Source organism: Narcine bancroftii, chromosome 4, assembly GCF_036971445.1.
Source record: "Narcine bancroftii isolate sNarBan1 chromosome 4, sNarBan1.hap1, whole genome shotgun sequence".
Classification (NCBI taxonomy): Eukaryota; Metazoa; Chordata; class Chondrichthyes; order Torpediniformes; family Narcinidae; genus Narcine; species Narcine bancroftii.
The window spans coordinates 128,012,800-128,029,192 of NC_091472.1; the positions used below are offsets into that span (position 1 = coordinate 128,012,800).

General features: G+C 36.6%; 1 protein-coding gene across 9 annotated transcripts in view; it reads right to left on the bottom strand.

The window, feature by feature from the left end:
* Window positions 1-16,393, bottom strand: part of LOC138761137 (probable E3 ubiquitin-protein ligase HECTD4) — a 322,279-nt gene that overhangs the window by 140,126 nt on the left and 165,760 nt on the right. For all 9 annotated transcript variants that reach the window (XM_069932802.1, XM_069932800.1, XM_069932806.1 and 6 more), the window contains exons 18-24: window positions 15,927-16,051; window positions 13,992-14,145; window positions 13,421-13,530; window positions 10,604-10,811; window positions 9,599-9,718; window positions 9,399-9,503; window positions 8,822-8,985 (exon numbers count right to left, since the gene is read on the bottom strand). In XM_069932802.1, coding sequence (XP_069788903.1) covers window positions 8,822-8,985; window positions 9,399-9,503; window positions 9,599-9,718; window positions 10,604-10,811; window positions 13,421-13,530; window positions 13,992-14,145; window positions 15,927-16,051 — 986 coding nt within the window. The remainder of the gene's footprint in view (window positions 1-8,821; window positions 8,986-9,398; window positions 9,504-9,598; window positions 9,719-10,603; window positions 10,812-13,420; window positions 13,531-13,991; window positions 14,146-15,926; window positions 16,052-16,393) is intronic.

Below are 16,393 nucleotides of genomic sequence, written 5' to 3' on the forward strand. Positions count from 1 at the left end.
TCTAGCATACAGACCCAAAATTTGCAAAAATAAGGAATATTTATCTATTAATTTATACATACATTTTTCTAATGGAATATCAGCATGCCATCTATCTAATGTTAATGAAACATCAGATTTACATGCTACAGCAACACATTTCCTTGCTATTATTAAAACCAACTTAACACATTTTAATTGAGAATTTGACAGCAACAATTTCGGAGTGGCACTTTCAAAATTTCCTACAAGCGCAATTCAGGGTTTAAATGAAAAATCATCCCCGTTATCCGTTGAAAAAATTTAATAGAAACCCAGAAAGGGTTGACCTTTAAACAAGATCATATAGAATGAAAAAAGTTCCAATTCCTGTTCAAAATCTAAAACATTGATCTGATAAATTCGATCTCCATCTACTCAATTTCTGAGGAGTAATATATAATTGGTGTAGACACTGTGAGCAGGAAAGGGCTTTGGCAAATACTAGAGCGCATCGGATGTCCCCCAAAGTTCCTCAACATGATTATCCAACTGCACGAAAACCAACAAGGTCGGGTCAGATACAGCAATGAGCTCTCTGAACCCTTCTCCATTAACAATGGCGTGAAGCAAGGCTGTGTTCTCGCACCAACCCTCTTTTCAATCTTCTTCAGCATGATGCTGAACCAAGCCATGAAAGACCCCAACAATGAAGACGCTGTTTACATCCGGTACCGCACGGATGGCAGTCTCTTCAATCTGAGGCGCCTGCAAGCTCACACCAAGACACAAGAGAAACTTGTCCGTGAACTACTCTTTGCAGATGATGCCGCTTTAGTTGCCCATTCAGAGCCAGCTCTTCAGCGCTTGACGTCCTGCTTTGCGGAAACTGCCAAAATGTTTGGCCTGGAAGTCAGCCTGAAGAAAACTGAGGTCCTCCATCAGCCAGCTCCCCACCATGACTACCAGCCCCCCCACATCTCCATCGGGCACACAAAACTCAAAACGGTCAACCAGTTTACCTATCTCGGCTGCACCATTTCATCAGATGCAAGGATCGACAATGAGATAGACAACAGACTCGCCAAGGCAAATAGCGCCTTTGGAAGACTACACAAAAGAGTCTGGAAAAACAACCAACTGAAAAACCTCACAAAGATAAGCGTATACAGAGCCGTTGTCATACCCACACTCCTGTTCGGCTCCGAATCATGGGTCCTCTACCGGCACCACCTACGGCTCCTAGAACGCTTCCACCAGCGTTGTCTCCGCTCCATCCTCAACATCCATTGGAGCGCTTACACCCCTAACGTCGAAGTACTCGAGATGGCAGAGGTCGACAGCATCGAGTCCACGCTGCTGAAGATCCAGCTGCGCTGGATGGGTCACGTCTCCAGAATGGAGGACCATCGCCTTCCCAAGATCGTGTTATATGGCGAGCTCTCCACTGGCCACCGTGACAGAGGTGCACCAAAGAAAAGGTACAAGGACTGCCTAAAGAAATCTCTTGGTGCCTGCCACATTGACCACCGCCAGTGGGCTGATAATGCCTCAAACCGTGCATCTTGGCGCCTCACAGTTTGGCGGGCAGCAACCTCCTTTGAAGAAGACCGCAGAGTCCACCTCACTGACAAAAGGCAAAGGAGGAAAAACCCAACACCCAACCCCAACCAACCAATTTTCCCTTGCAACCGCTGCAATCGTGTCTGCCTGTCCCGCATCGGACTTGTCAGCCACAAACGAGCCTGCAGCTGACGTGGACTTTTTACCCCCTCCATAAATCTTCGTCCGCGAAGCCAAGCCAAAGAAGAAGAAGAAAGTTATAATGAAGTTATCTACATCTTACATTAATAGTATTTGTTATAACTTCTTTACACAAATTTTGCCAATCTTGTTGATCTTTAATCATATCTAAATCTCGTTCCCATCTTTCTTATGAGTTAAACAAACTTACTTTAGATGTCTGTTCTTGTAATAACATATGTACAATTGAAATAAACTTTTTAGTCATTCCATCAACCATAATTTGTTCCAAATTTGAAATCCAAATAATTTTGATCCTAATTTCTTTCTTAAATAAGCCCACAATTGAAAATAATGAAATAATCTATTACGACGTATATCATATTGTGATGGAATATTTGGGAGATAAATTGGTAAAATTAGAGTAGGTTACATACATACACACATTTTAAAACAAATCTTATTTGAAATACAGAAGAATTTATATTCAGTGACTTTATAGAAACTATGGATAATGCTATGCACATTTCACAAGTAGGTGCTAATTGAAATGACGTCATGAATGAATGGAGTGTGGTCTTTTAAAAAGCAACAAGCATGAAACACACTAGCTTTGAAAGCTCTTTGCAAGGGTTTTGACAGAGTGAACGGAAAGGTCACTCCTGGGTTCTTGTTTACCTAAAAACAGATTGACCAAGAAGACTGACTCCTATTGTTTGCTGAAGAAAGAGAGGGTTTTGCAAGTGAGAGAGAGGACATGTGGCTGGAAGTTGGAATCTCTGAAATGGAAAGTGAGACACTCAGGCTGAACAATGTCACCAGGAGAAGCTTTGTTAGAACTGAAACAGAAGATCCAGAGTGGCAGATGGCTGGATGTGCTATCTGTCTGATGTTTCTCTTGGAATAAATGGAACAGAAAGTAACTCTGTGGTAGCCTGAAAGAAAGAGGTTATCATCTGAAGAACCCTGATGGGGCAAGTTTCATCAGCAAGACATTGATGTGACTAATGGTGGTACCTCAGTTGTGGAAATCCTGGAACAACACCTATCTCTCTCTGCAAAACTATGAGAACCTTCCCGAGTGGTAAACGTTTATCTTACGGTCACCAAAGCCTGGTGAACTTTATACATGTTAAATTCTGTGCACAGTACAAGAATTCCCTGCAACCAGAGAACATGGAAGAATGAGAAGTGAGATTGAACTGTGAACCAAAGAACTTTTCTTAAATTTACACACACACACACATAGAATTAAAAGGGAGTTAAGTTAGGTTAGTTAAGTTAATAGAGATAAATTAAAGTTTGATTCTGTTTTCATGTTTAAAGATAATAAAAACAACTTTTGTTTAAGTAATTACTTGTTGTAGTGAATATCTATCGCTGCTGGGTTTTGGGGTCCTTTGGGCTAGTAACAATATTTAATCATTAATTGATCAAAAGACATCAATCTATTATTATCATCACATTCCCCCAATTTAGAAATTCTCTTATAATGCCATATATTTAAAAAGGGATTATCTTTTGAAAAAAATCAATAAAGGATTAATTAATGGCATTTTTAGTGAAAGAATATTTCCATCAGTTTCTAATTTAACTTTATTCCAAATATTCAACAAATGCTTTAATATTGGAACTTCCTTATCTATTACGCTAGATTTAGGTTCTGACTTATAAATAAACTCGTCTGGTCAAACTTCTGCTATCTTATTTAATTCAATATCCACCCATGATGGTTTAATTTTAGCAAATATGGAAGCTAAAAACCTTAATAGTGCTGCTCTATAATAATTCTTAAAATAAGGAAGCTGTCGTCCTCCTTGTTCATATTTCCATGTTAATTTTTAAAGTGACTTTCTTACCATTTTCCCTTTCCAAAAAATTTCCTAACTTGCTTATTTAAATGTTGAATTTTTTGTTAGGTAAAAGTATAGGTAGAGTTTGAAATAAATATTGAATTTGTCGAAAAACATTCATCTTAATACAATTAATGCTCCCAATTAAAGTAATTGGCAAATGTATCTATCTCTTTAAATCTTCCTCTATTTTGGGATATAGTTTAATTTATATAATTTTTTCAAATTAGTATCGATACATATACATAGGTATTTAATCTTATCTTTCCATTTAAAATGAACAACTTGTCTACATTGTGAATAATCTCCTTTTACCAATTCCATTACCTCACTTTTATCCCAATTCTTATATCCTGAAAGTTTCCGATCATCTAACAAATGACGATCAAGTTTTGGTAATGGTGTTTATGGTTGAGTTAAATAAACTAATACGTCATCAGCAAATAAACTAATTTTATGTTAAGTCTGGTTTATCTCAAATCTCTTTAATTGTTGATCATCTCTAATCTTTTGTGCAAGTGGTTCTACAGCTAGAGCAAACAAAGCTGGTGATAAAGGACACCACTGCCTACTAGATCCATTTGTTATCACTTTAGCTTAAGGACTTCTATATAAGGCCTTTATCCAATTTATAAAATTTACACTAAAACCAAATTTACTTAACACCTTAAATAAAAAGTCCCATTCAAACCTATCAAAAGCTTTTCCCGCATCTAAAGCTGGTTTAAATCTTTTTTTTCCGGGCTAAATGAATTATACTTAATAACCGTACTATATTCTCCCAAGTTTGTCTATTTTTAACAAAACCCATCTGGTCCATGTTTCTTCAGTCAGGAAGATATTCATTAATCCTATTCGCTAATACTTTTGCCACATTCTTTTAATCTACATTTAACAAAGATATAGGTCTATATGAAGTTGGTTTTAATGGATATCTTTTTTATTTTGGAGTAACCATGATTATCGCCATGGAGAGTGTTTCTGGAAGACAATGTTGTTTAAAAGCTTATTCCATTACTTTCATATATAATGGAATCAATAAATCTTTAAACACTTTGTAAAATTCAACTGGAAACCGATCTTCATCCAGAGATTTACTATTTTGTAAACTAGTAAGCGCTTCATGAACCTCCTGCTCAGTAAAATAACTCTCTAATTCATCTTTACGTTCTTAAGTTAAATGCGGTAATGACAATTGTGACAAATAATCATCTATAGCCTCTTCATCATGTAGTGATTCAGATGTATACAACGTCTCATAAAATTCCTTAGATACATCATTAATTCTTTGTAGTTTATACATCAATTCATCATTATCCTGCTGTATTGCATTAATTGTTCTAGAAGATTGTTCTAGAAGATTGTTCTGCTTTTAATTGCCAAGCCAAAACTTTATGTGATTGCTCCCCTAATTCGTAATATTTCTGATTAAAATGCAATATCATTTTCTCTGTTCTATATGTTAACATTAGTTAATTAAAAAATTACAATATAACACAAAGTTCTATATTTATCCTCAGAAGGTATTTTTTGAATTTCCTTTTCCAATAAGGTTATTTCCTTTTCCACTTTATCTATATCATTCATATATTGCTTTTTAAATTTTGAAGAATAGCTTATAATTTGTCCTCGTAAATAAGCTTTCAACGTGTTCCAGATAACAAACACACCTTCTACTGAATGTAAATTAGTATCACAAAACAACTGAATATGTCGTCTTTATAAATAAACAAAAATCTGGTCTTTTCAATAATAAAGAATTCAATCTCCAGCTATAGACTGAATGTTGTCTTTCTGCAAATTCTAACTCAATCAGAAGAGGAGAATGGTCAGATATTAATCTTTGTTTATAATCCACATCTATCACTCTTGATTGATTTTTAGTTGAAAGCAAAAAAATCAATTCTAGAATATGTATCAAACCTACTAGAATAAAAATAATCCCTATCCTTAGGATACATTCTTCTCCATATGTCAATTAAAACAAAAACTTTCATTAAACATAACAATGCCTTAACTGCCTTTGATTTCACTATATTTCTCGCAGTTTTATCCAATGCAGGTTCTAAGCAAAAGTTGAAATCACCACCCACCAAAACATTTTCATGTACATTTACTAAATTTAAAAAAGTACCGTGAATAAATTTCTGATCATCTAAGTTTGAACTTTATTGAATATTTATGCACCTTTCTTCAGAAAATATTTAACAATTTACTATGAGATACATTTCTCCCGGATTTGTAGTTACATTTTGAATTTTAACTGGTAAATTTTTCTTAATTAACATCACCACTTCCCTCGCTTGAGAGTTAAATGTAGAAAAAGCTACCTGGCATCCCCAATCTCTTTTCAGTTTTAAATGTTCACTTTCAGTTAAATTGATCTCTTGTAAAAAAGCGATATCTACTTGTAATTTCTTAATATACGATAAAACCTTTTTCTTTTTATGGGTCCATAAATCCCATTAACAATAAAACTCAGAATCTTAACTGTTTTACCCATTGTTTTCATCTATAGATTTTAACAAATTACTATCATACATTCCTGCCCAAGAAGAATTCCCATAAATTAAATTGGTCTCAGGTGTCATCATCTGCATCCAATAACACTGAACTTATTCAAAATACAGACATTATAAAAAAAATAAACTAACGATAAAAAGAAATAATAATAACCCCCTCCCCCACAAAATGCCAGAAAGACTAGCATTACCAGCCTACATTGTACGGGTCGCAGTCAAACTATGAAAACGCATGCAGTCATCGGAAACCGACAAACACAACCTCCGACTCCCGTGTGAAAGAAAAACTCATTAATGCAACAAAGCTAACAGAAGAAAAAAGAAAGAGGAGAACTCACTCCCTATTCATCAGTAAGTCATTTCAACAAGTCCTCTTGTACTAATGGTTGCGCCTTGGGAAAATCTTTTAACAAAATCTTCAGCCTGGATAGATGGTGAAGAAAACATTCTGCTGCTCAGGCATAAATTCTTTCAACGTAGCTGGGTATCGGAGCACAAATCTATAACCTTTATCATATAATGCCTTCTTAACCAGATTAAATTCTTTCCTAATCTTCAAAAGAGCTTGACTCAAATCTGGATAAAAGAAAATCATATCATCCTCGTAGTTCAAAGTCCCATGTTCGTTAGCTTTTTTCATTACTAGACCAAGGATCTTCTCTCTGTCTTGATAATTAAAAAATCTGATCAGTATAGATTGAGGTCTCTGATTTGGTCCCGGATTTGGTCGGAGAACTCTATGGGCTCTCTCAATCAGAATTCTCTCTTCAAAATTATCTTGTGCAAATATTTCCAATATCCAATCTTGGAAAAAATGAATTAGATCTTGGCCTTCTTTACCTTCAGACATTCCAACAATTTTGAAATTATTCTTTCTACTATAATTTTCCAAAATATCAACCTTCTCCAATAATTTTTCATTCATAGAAACCGAAGTAGTAACAAAGTCCTCATTAACATTTGTTCTTTCCGCAATATGCTGAACTTCTTCACGTCCATCTTGAATTCTTTCTTCTAATTTATTAACCCTTGGTGAAACATTATTTATTGATTTGGTCAAAACAATTTTAGCTTGTTGCATTTCTCCAGTTAAAAATTTAAAATAATTTTCCATTGTGTTAGCAACTTTATCAATTTTAATCTCAATTTTATCCATTTTTTTCTTTAAAAACTTTGTCTTGACTTTAAAGTCTTCTTCTTCTGTGCTTGTATCTTCCTCTTCACTTGCAAAATTATTAAAAACATCTATATCAGGAAAGTCTTTTTCTTCAACAACTGGTGCACCAGACTGGCCCTTTAAGAGGAGTGAAGAGTTTTTCCTTGTTTTTTTTCATCCACATCACGCATGTGCAGTGAGGACTTACTCTTCCCAATGGCGCCATCTTTGTGGAGAGCCGCAAGGATGGCTCCATGAGATAGTCCCTCTCCAGGGCAGTCTCCGACGGCTCCAGGAGAAACTTCAACAGCCGGCTTCACAGATGAAGTAGGTTCTTTTTCTTTCCTTTCTTCACATTTTTCTTTCAGTTTTTAAAAAAAATTGTTTTCTTGAGGGGATTTTGTTCTTATTTGTAGACACTTTAGAATAACTTTAAAATAACTTTAATAGAGTCAACTTTTCTTAATAATGGTATGCTGTGGCCCCTACGGCATCACGTGATCTCTCCACCCCCCCACCCAAATGTTCTCAATTTCAAAGATACCACCACCAAATACTCCAGTCTAACCTTATGCAAACTCCCCTATCATAGGACCTTTCCAATAAATCTCTTCTTTCTCCCTAAAATGTGGTGAACAGAATTGGATGCAATCTATCTGCTTCACTATAAATAGAAGAATAGCATATGAAAGGAATTTCATGCACGTATGTATGAGGCTCATCATTCCATTTGCTTTATTAACAACTTTCTCAAGTTTCTGCCACTTTCAACATTTATGCACATAAACATCCAGGTCCTTTTGTACCTGCTGGCTTTTTTTTTGCCATTTTATCCTGTAAGTCTCTTCCCATTTTTTTTGCTAAAATGCATTAATTTCATGCTCTGCTCAAAATTCCATTGACTGAATGTGCACAAGTAGGACAATATGAACAATAAACCCATATGGTTAACAAATATGAAGCAAACAATAATTCCAAACTTTCCCAACTATTATCAAATATACAGAATAGAATCTCAGAAAATGGTTGCAAGTTAAATATGAAAGCAAAAAAAATTAACCTTCAAAAATTTGAAGTAAATTACAAAAATCTGTAGATGCTGTGGTTGAAGTAAAAAACACAAAATGCTAGAGAAACTCAGCTGATCAAACAGTGTCCTTTATGTAGTAACAATAAAATTATGAAATGTCTGTTATGTATTTTTACCTTTGCTACATAAAGGACACTGACCAGCAGAGTTTCTCCAGCATTTTGTGTTTTTACTTCAAAAATTCCAACATCTGTAATGCATTACACAAATAATAAATGGAGTTAAGAATCTAGCATTTATTATTTTCATATTGTGTCAGTGAAGTTGTTCAGTATTTTGATTCCCTGGCCTCCAGTTAAAAAAAGGTGAGGAATCTTCTAAACTCCTTTCTATTTTGGAACAGCTGTGGAAATGCATATACATTTTAAATACAATTTGAAAAGAATTCCAATCACGAGAAGTACAAATATCAATCAAAGAGAAACACAGTAATTTGTTATCCTTCAAATATGAAGAAAGGACAAATTTGTCAAGTGAGAAAATAAATAGGCCAGCTTACCTCTGTAGCAGCTTTGATCTGAGCAGTTGCTGACATGCTTCCTCCTCTTTAGTCATTTCAGGCCCATTGTAAAGGATTCGGAGCATGGAGCAAGCTAATACAGAGAGTCCCAATGCAAGATCAGCAAGGAAAGGAAGCCCACCTGAAACATCTTCTGAGGATTCCTAGAACAAACAAAATAATTACAAAAATCTCAATCTCTCTTTCCCTCTCTCTGTATCTCTATACATGTATCTATATCAGTCCTAACTAATCCCACTGCCCCTCACTCTCCCCACAGCCCTATGTCGGTTCCCACACAGATCCCACTGCCTCACTCTCTCCTTACACTGATCCCAATACCATGCTCTCTGCCCATAGCCCCATGTAGGTCCCCACACTGATTCCTACTTATAAATAAAAAGTTTACAGGTACACTACAGTATCCCATATTCACAGAACGTATTGTGGACGCGCGCGCGTGTGTGTGTGTGTGTGTGTGTGTGTGTGTGTGTGTGTGTGTGTGTGTGTGTGTGTGTGTGTGTGTGTGTTAAAAGAACTATTTAACAGAAACAGACACTATCACACCATCTCTTACCTGGGCTCGAACAGTACAAGCAAATCCCCACATGGCTTTATCAGGTGTATTGTGCTCTCGCCCACTCCTCATTTCAAACGAAAATGTAACCGTGTCCCCCTCAACCTAAAAAGGGTTTAGTTTTGAATCAGAGCTTAACTAACCACAAGGTACAGAAACTTGTTCAATATCAAAATTCTTAATTTTACCTATACAATTACCTTGACCAAGTCCTTAGGCCAACCAGTTCCTAAAACACTGCGACTTCCATAGCCTGATGTATTACCTCCATATTCTGCTACTTTCCTGCTATTTGTGTTTGGACCTGCATAAATCACCAGCTGCAAAAAGAAATCGCACATTATTGAAGGATAGCAATACTGAATCAGCTCTTCCAATCTCTTCACTCCAGTTTTTCAAAACAAGTTAAACCCATCTTGCAGATTATTAAGTATTAACAAGTTTAAAATTATGTTTTTCATCTATCTATCTTGTCATAGTCATTTTGGAGGAGCATCAAAACATTTTTAAAAATTACATAATTAAATCCCATTGGTTAATAACACTAACCATTCCTTGCATGAACTCAAATCAAAATTTAAGTTAAATGAAAATGGATTAGAATATCTAAAAAAAATCAAAAGCTCCCTATGATCTACACTCGAAACATCATTCTGCACACACCCTGGACACTAATTTCAGGATGACAAATTTCATACCCAAAACTTGAAAAACAAAAATTGACCAGTTTTGAAACAAAGACAAACATCAATTAAAGTAAACAGACAAAGCCTGGTGTGGATAATTGTATAAATAATTTTCAATAACAATGAGTGTAATTTTGTACTTAGACCTCTGTATGAGCCCAGGATTGCCCAGCTAATCGAATTGGAGATGAGAGTAAGAGTTGCTTGGTCCTGCTAAGCTATTGATTAAGATCATGTGTCAGTTGATCCTTCCTTTCTTAAATATGGGATCAATATTTGCTACCCCTCAATACACCTGAATTTTGGCTATAGAATTTCGGAAGATTATCAAAGCATTCACTATCTCTACAACCAACTGTTTCAAAATTAGATCACCGAGTACTTATTTGCAGCATTTTGTTCACATACAATGTTCACTAGATCAGGTCTCCCAATTCCTCCACTCGAGCTTTCAGAAACAAGTTAAACTCATCTTGCAGACCTTGAAGTATTAACAATTTGAATTTTTTTTCCATTTACCTTGTCATAATCATATTGGGAGGAGCAACGAGTGTCAAACCTCAGATAGAGGCAGCGTGCACCAGGAATATGGACAGTCTCTTTGAACTTGTAATTGTCTCTCACAGGATGGACTGTTTCTACTGTTTTTCCAGCTGCCCATGGAGCAGGAATCTTCAATCCAGTCAGAAAGCCAGGCTCTTCCTTTTCCTCCAGCATACGGTGGCTCCTAATATAAAGAGTTGATTCAGCAGAATGCCATCAGATACTGCTGAACTAAGCAATTTCAATACAATCCTACAACAATGCTGAAAGAACTAAACCTGAAACAAATACAAAGGGTAACGAGGTCAAAAACTAGCTCCCATATTAGAAAGGATCAGGAGTAACAAGGAGATTAGATATAGTTTCCAGAATAAAAGAATGGATTCATGGGCAGATTGCCAGCTGCTGCTGGTCTGTTGAATATATACAACCGATCTAGATGAGAAATGACTTCTCCCCAGAGTTCATTAAAAGACTTGAGCAGTAAATTTAGTATCCCAAACATTTGTGTCTAAAGGTACTGGAGAACAATTTAAAAAAAAAATTCCCTTATTAGAAACACAGAACACCACAGCACAGAAATAGGCCCTTCTAATCTGTGCTAAATCACTATTTTTTTGGCCTAGTCCCACATCTGCATCCAGTCCATAGTCCCCTTACCCCCCACCCCACCCCATCCCATCTATGTACCTGTCCAAATTCTTCTCAAATGTTAGAATTGAGCCCACATTCATCACTTCAGCTGGCAGCTTGTTTCACACTCCCATTCTTCTATGTGAAGAAGTTCCCCTTAAACTTTTCTCCTTTCACTCTTAACCCATATCCTCTGGTTTGTATCTCACCTACCCTCAGTGAAAAAAGCCCATCTACATTTACTCTGTCTGTCCCCATCATAATTGTAAATACTTCTATCAAATCTCCCCTCATTCTTCTATGCTCCAGGGAATAAAGTCCTCACCTGTTTATCTTTTCCCTGTAACTCATTTCCTAAGATCCAGGCAATATCCTCATAAATCTTCTCTGCATTCTTTCAGTCTTATTGCTATCCTTCCTGTAGTTGGGTGACCAAAACTGAACACAATACTCCAAATTTGGCCTCAACAAAGAATTATACAACTTTACCATAACATCCCAACTCCTATACTCAATACTTTGATTTATAAAGGACAATATGACAAAATCCCTCTTTACAATCCTATCCTAGCCGATTTCAGGGAATTATGTATTTGTATTCATAGGTCCCTCTGTTCTACTGCACACCTCAGTGCCCAACCATTCACCATGTATGTCCTTTCTTGGTTTGTCCTTCCAAAATGCAACACCACACATTTGTCTGCATTAAATTCCACCTGCCATTTTTCAACCCATTTTTCCAGCTGGTCCAGATCCCTCTGCAAGCTTTGAAAACCTTCATTACCAACCACAGAGCCTCCAGTTTTATTGTCATCTGCAAACTTGCTGATCTAGGTTACCACATTGTCATCTATAATCAATGATCTGGACGATAAACAACAATGGTCCCAGCACCAATCCTTGAGGCACACTAGTCACAGGCCTCCAGTATGAGAAGCAACCATGTGGTTTCTGCCATCCAGCCATTGGCAAATTTAGTTAACTACTTCACCATGAATATCTAGCATCTGAGCCTTCCTGACTAACCTTGCATGTGGGACCTTGCCAAAGGCCTTACTAAAGTCCATGCAGACAATATCCACAGCCTTTCCTTCGTCAACTTTCCTGGTAATCTCCTTGAAAAAAGTTTGTTAAACACAACCTATAATGCACAAAGTCATGATGACTATCCCTAATTACTTTCCAGCTATCCAAATAATTGTATATCTGATCTCTTACAACAACATCCAATAATTTACCTACTACTGACGTCAGGCTCCGCTGCCTGCAATTTACAGGGTTATTTCTGGAGCAGTTTTTAAACAACAGAACAATATGAGCTACCCTCCAATCGTCCAACACCACACCCAAGGCTAAGGACTTTTAAATATTTCTGCCAGAGCTCTGCAATTTCTACACTAGCCTCCCTCAAGGACAAATATATTGTCAGGCCCTGGGGATTTATCCACCCTTATTTGCTTTAAGACAGCAAGCACCTCCTCCTCTTTAACATGTTTAAGTTCCACTTGCTGTCCTTACTTCCCACGACTGTGCCAGTTTCCTGAGCAAATACTGATGGAAAAAAAACATTTTAAGATCTTCTCCCATTTAAGATCGTACCTTGCTACCCTTTTGCTCTTAATATACCTGTAGAAACCCTTAGGATGTTCCTTTACATTGTCTGCCAAAGCAACCTCTTGTCTTTTTTTTTTAACCTTCCTGATTTTATTGGTCCTTTAGTCCTTTTTCACTTCTCAGAAGAGACCATACAGACTTCAGTGGAATAAGGTACAGGATGAATAATTTTGCTGAATCATGATGAATAACTGTGCAAGATAATAGGGATTTTTCTGAAAATAAGAACTATCAACGTCTGAACACAAAAAAAAATATTAACAAAGGTGAAACTAATTTAGGAGGTTTTCATAAAGTGCACAAAGGATCTACTGGATTTCATAGCTACTTATAAACTTGGGCAGAGTAAAACAACAGCTTGAGTACAGCCAAAATCTCACAAACCTGGTTAACATTCAAAGATTTAAACTACTTTTGAAAATTAAAGCAACAAACTTAAATTTCTAGATCAAAACACATTTCCTTTTAAATATTAAACCACTCCTGAAACTAAAATATAATAAATGAGATTGTATCGTGCCATTAAACCAGATTAACTTTCATCACCTGTCATCTAACAAGGGAACTTTCCCCCTCTGACTCTGTTCTGCTCCTGTACAGAGATCATCACCAACATCTGTGAAAACGGGAGTTTGCATCTTCAGCATCAAGGCAGTCTGAACAAGAGAAAAGTGTATTAAATGCTAAAAATTAGTAATGGGTCCAAGACATGTAAAGACTCAAAGTTTTATTCATCTGAAAAAAAATTAACAATTCTGTCAAAGGTATAGCTACCATGCAAATCTTTATAAATGTGAGAATTATGAGGAATAAAAGGGTACAGTGATAGTAAAGTCACAATTCAGTATATAATAATTCTACATGAACTCACCTCAACCTGAAGAAGATAGTTTAAGACAAAAGAGGGAGAGGCAAATGGGAACAAGAGAGCGTGCTAAAAAGAATATATTGAAAAAGCACATACAGCCACATTACATGAAATAAATACCTCACCAAATAAATGGAGATAATATGAAACAATTTTCTTGGATTAATCATTTTTACTGCCACACTCAGATTCCAGTTATTGTGAATGATTATTCCACGAGAAATCAAACTTTATAATTCAGGTCCTTACCTGGCTGGTGTAGAGAACAAGCTGAACAAGCTGTGGCATGAGTGCATCTGCCATTATCAATGTCTGGAGATTTGGGTGCATCAGTGAGGTGAGCAAAACTGGCAGCAAATGGCCCAACAGAGTAGCCTTAGTGATTTGTTCCAAACCCTTCAGCCTGCAAGCAAGAGTTCATTTCATCTTAATTAATGGCACAAGGATCTGGGAACACAGATACATAGTTTCCTGAAAGTGGTGTCACAGATAGACAGAGTTTATGAAGAAAGCTTTGACATTTTGGCCTTCATAAATCAAAGTACTGAATATAGGAGTTGTGATATTACGGTGAGGCCAAATTTGGACTATTGTGCGCAGTTTTGGTTGCCAATCTACAGGAAGGATATCAGTAAGATGGAAAGAGTACAGAGAAGATTACTAAAATGATGCCGGGTCTTCGAGAGTGGAGTTACAGGGAAAGATTAAATAGGTTAGGACTTTATTCTTTGGAGCATTGAAGATAGAGGGGAGATTTGATAGAGGATTACAAAATTATGAGAAGTACAGACAGAGTAAATGCAAGTAGGCTCTTTCCACTTAGATTAGGAGAGATAAATATAAGAGGACATGGCTTTAGGGTGAAAGGGAAAGGTTTAAGGGGGAACTTTTTCACTCAGAGTGGTGGGAGTGTGGAACAAGCTGCCATCTGATGTGGTAAATGTGGGTTCACTCTTAAGTTTTAAGAATAAATTAGATAGATACATAGATGAAGGGTAATGGAATTGGTGCAGGTCAGTGGGACTAGCGGATTGTTATTTTGGCACAGACCAGAAGGGTCGAATGGCCTGTGTTCTGTTCTATGGAAGCCTTTTGGCCAAAAGCATCAAAATAATTCACTTTTTATATTTTTATATCTGACCACAATAAAACTGAAAACTCCAGACCGTTGTGAATGCAGATCAAATTGTAGAGGGGTGGGGTGGAGGGAAGACTGTTTTAAATTAAGAAAACATCTGGTTATTCCTTAGGACTACACTGGATTTGCATATGAGAGCCAATGCTAACCAACTTACTTAGGATTTGTTTTTTTTCCAAAGAAATTGTTTTAGCATCAACTTATAAAAGTTACTTGAGACTTTTGCTGTTAATTGTTAAGATGAACAGAAACCCAAATTGGCCAATCAAAATGGAATGCATAACAAGTAAATGAAGCTTGAATCACAGCTAGAGAGCATTCAAACATTCAATTATCAAATAGATTCAAGCTCCAACCAGCTAACTATGAGACTGACTAGAGAAATATATCTTGTATTACAGGTCAAGTACTCCTTATCTGAAGATCTGAAAACCAAAAAGATCCAAAAACTGATTTTTTAAAAAATGCTGACACGATGTCACAAGTGGAAAAAAATTCAGCACCTGACTTGCCCATATGGGGCTCTGAAGCTCTGTTGGTGCCTGTTTGATGACAATAACTGAAAAAAAAACCTTTGCTTCTGGCCAGGAAAATGCCAAACAGAGCTGGGTCCAAGTCTTCAGCATCAGCTGGAGCCCGAGTAAGTGACTCCATTCTCAACGTCGGGTGCAGTGCTATCTGCATTGAAGAAATTGCCTTGGTTCCTGGGAAGGAGCAAGGACCCATAGTCGGGGTCCGGCGGAGGGGAGGTGGTCTTCTTTTGTAAGCAGAGATCAAATTTTTTTTTGGTTAAGTACTAAACATTATTTCATGTGAATTTTCCACTTGTTGCATTATGTCAGCGCTCAAAAAGCCTGCTGTTCTTTGTTGTTTAACTACTGATACAGGTATTCTTCAGAAGCTACTGTACTGTTTAGTTCCATTGTTCTAAAATCCAAATAAACCCAAAAACTGAAAAATGTCTGGTCCCAAGCATTTTGGATAAACGGTACTTGACCTGTATAATGAAATTAATTCACCAAGTTTTAAAAAATTGTTGTACTGACCTGTATTCTTTGTCAGTTATTTCACTATTAATTACTGAGGTGGTAACTCGCTGGAGTTTTTCAAGCACCTCATCGCATCCTGCTAGAATTTTGGTGGCTAATGACAAAATACTGGTCTGGAGCTCCTATATTCAGGAACAAAACCACAAGGTAAATGAGTCAGAGATAAGAGGTATCCTTCTAGCAGAAGGCAACAACAGGCTAATTGCAACCATCAACCAAAATCATGAAACATGAATTAACATTGCAGTTAATGAGTTAAAGTATATCCGCTCTGTAAATGGTTATATGGTTATATGGATACAAACAAAACTCAAAATGTAATGGTGACGATGCTTTGAAATTAAATCTTGCTCATACTCTTACTGAGCCTGCTGCTTTCTTTTTGAGCAATAAACCAAACCAAGGACAAAACTTTAGACTATAGTAATTTGGTAATATGGACAGGGGTGGCAGACCTCACCATC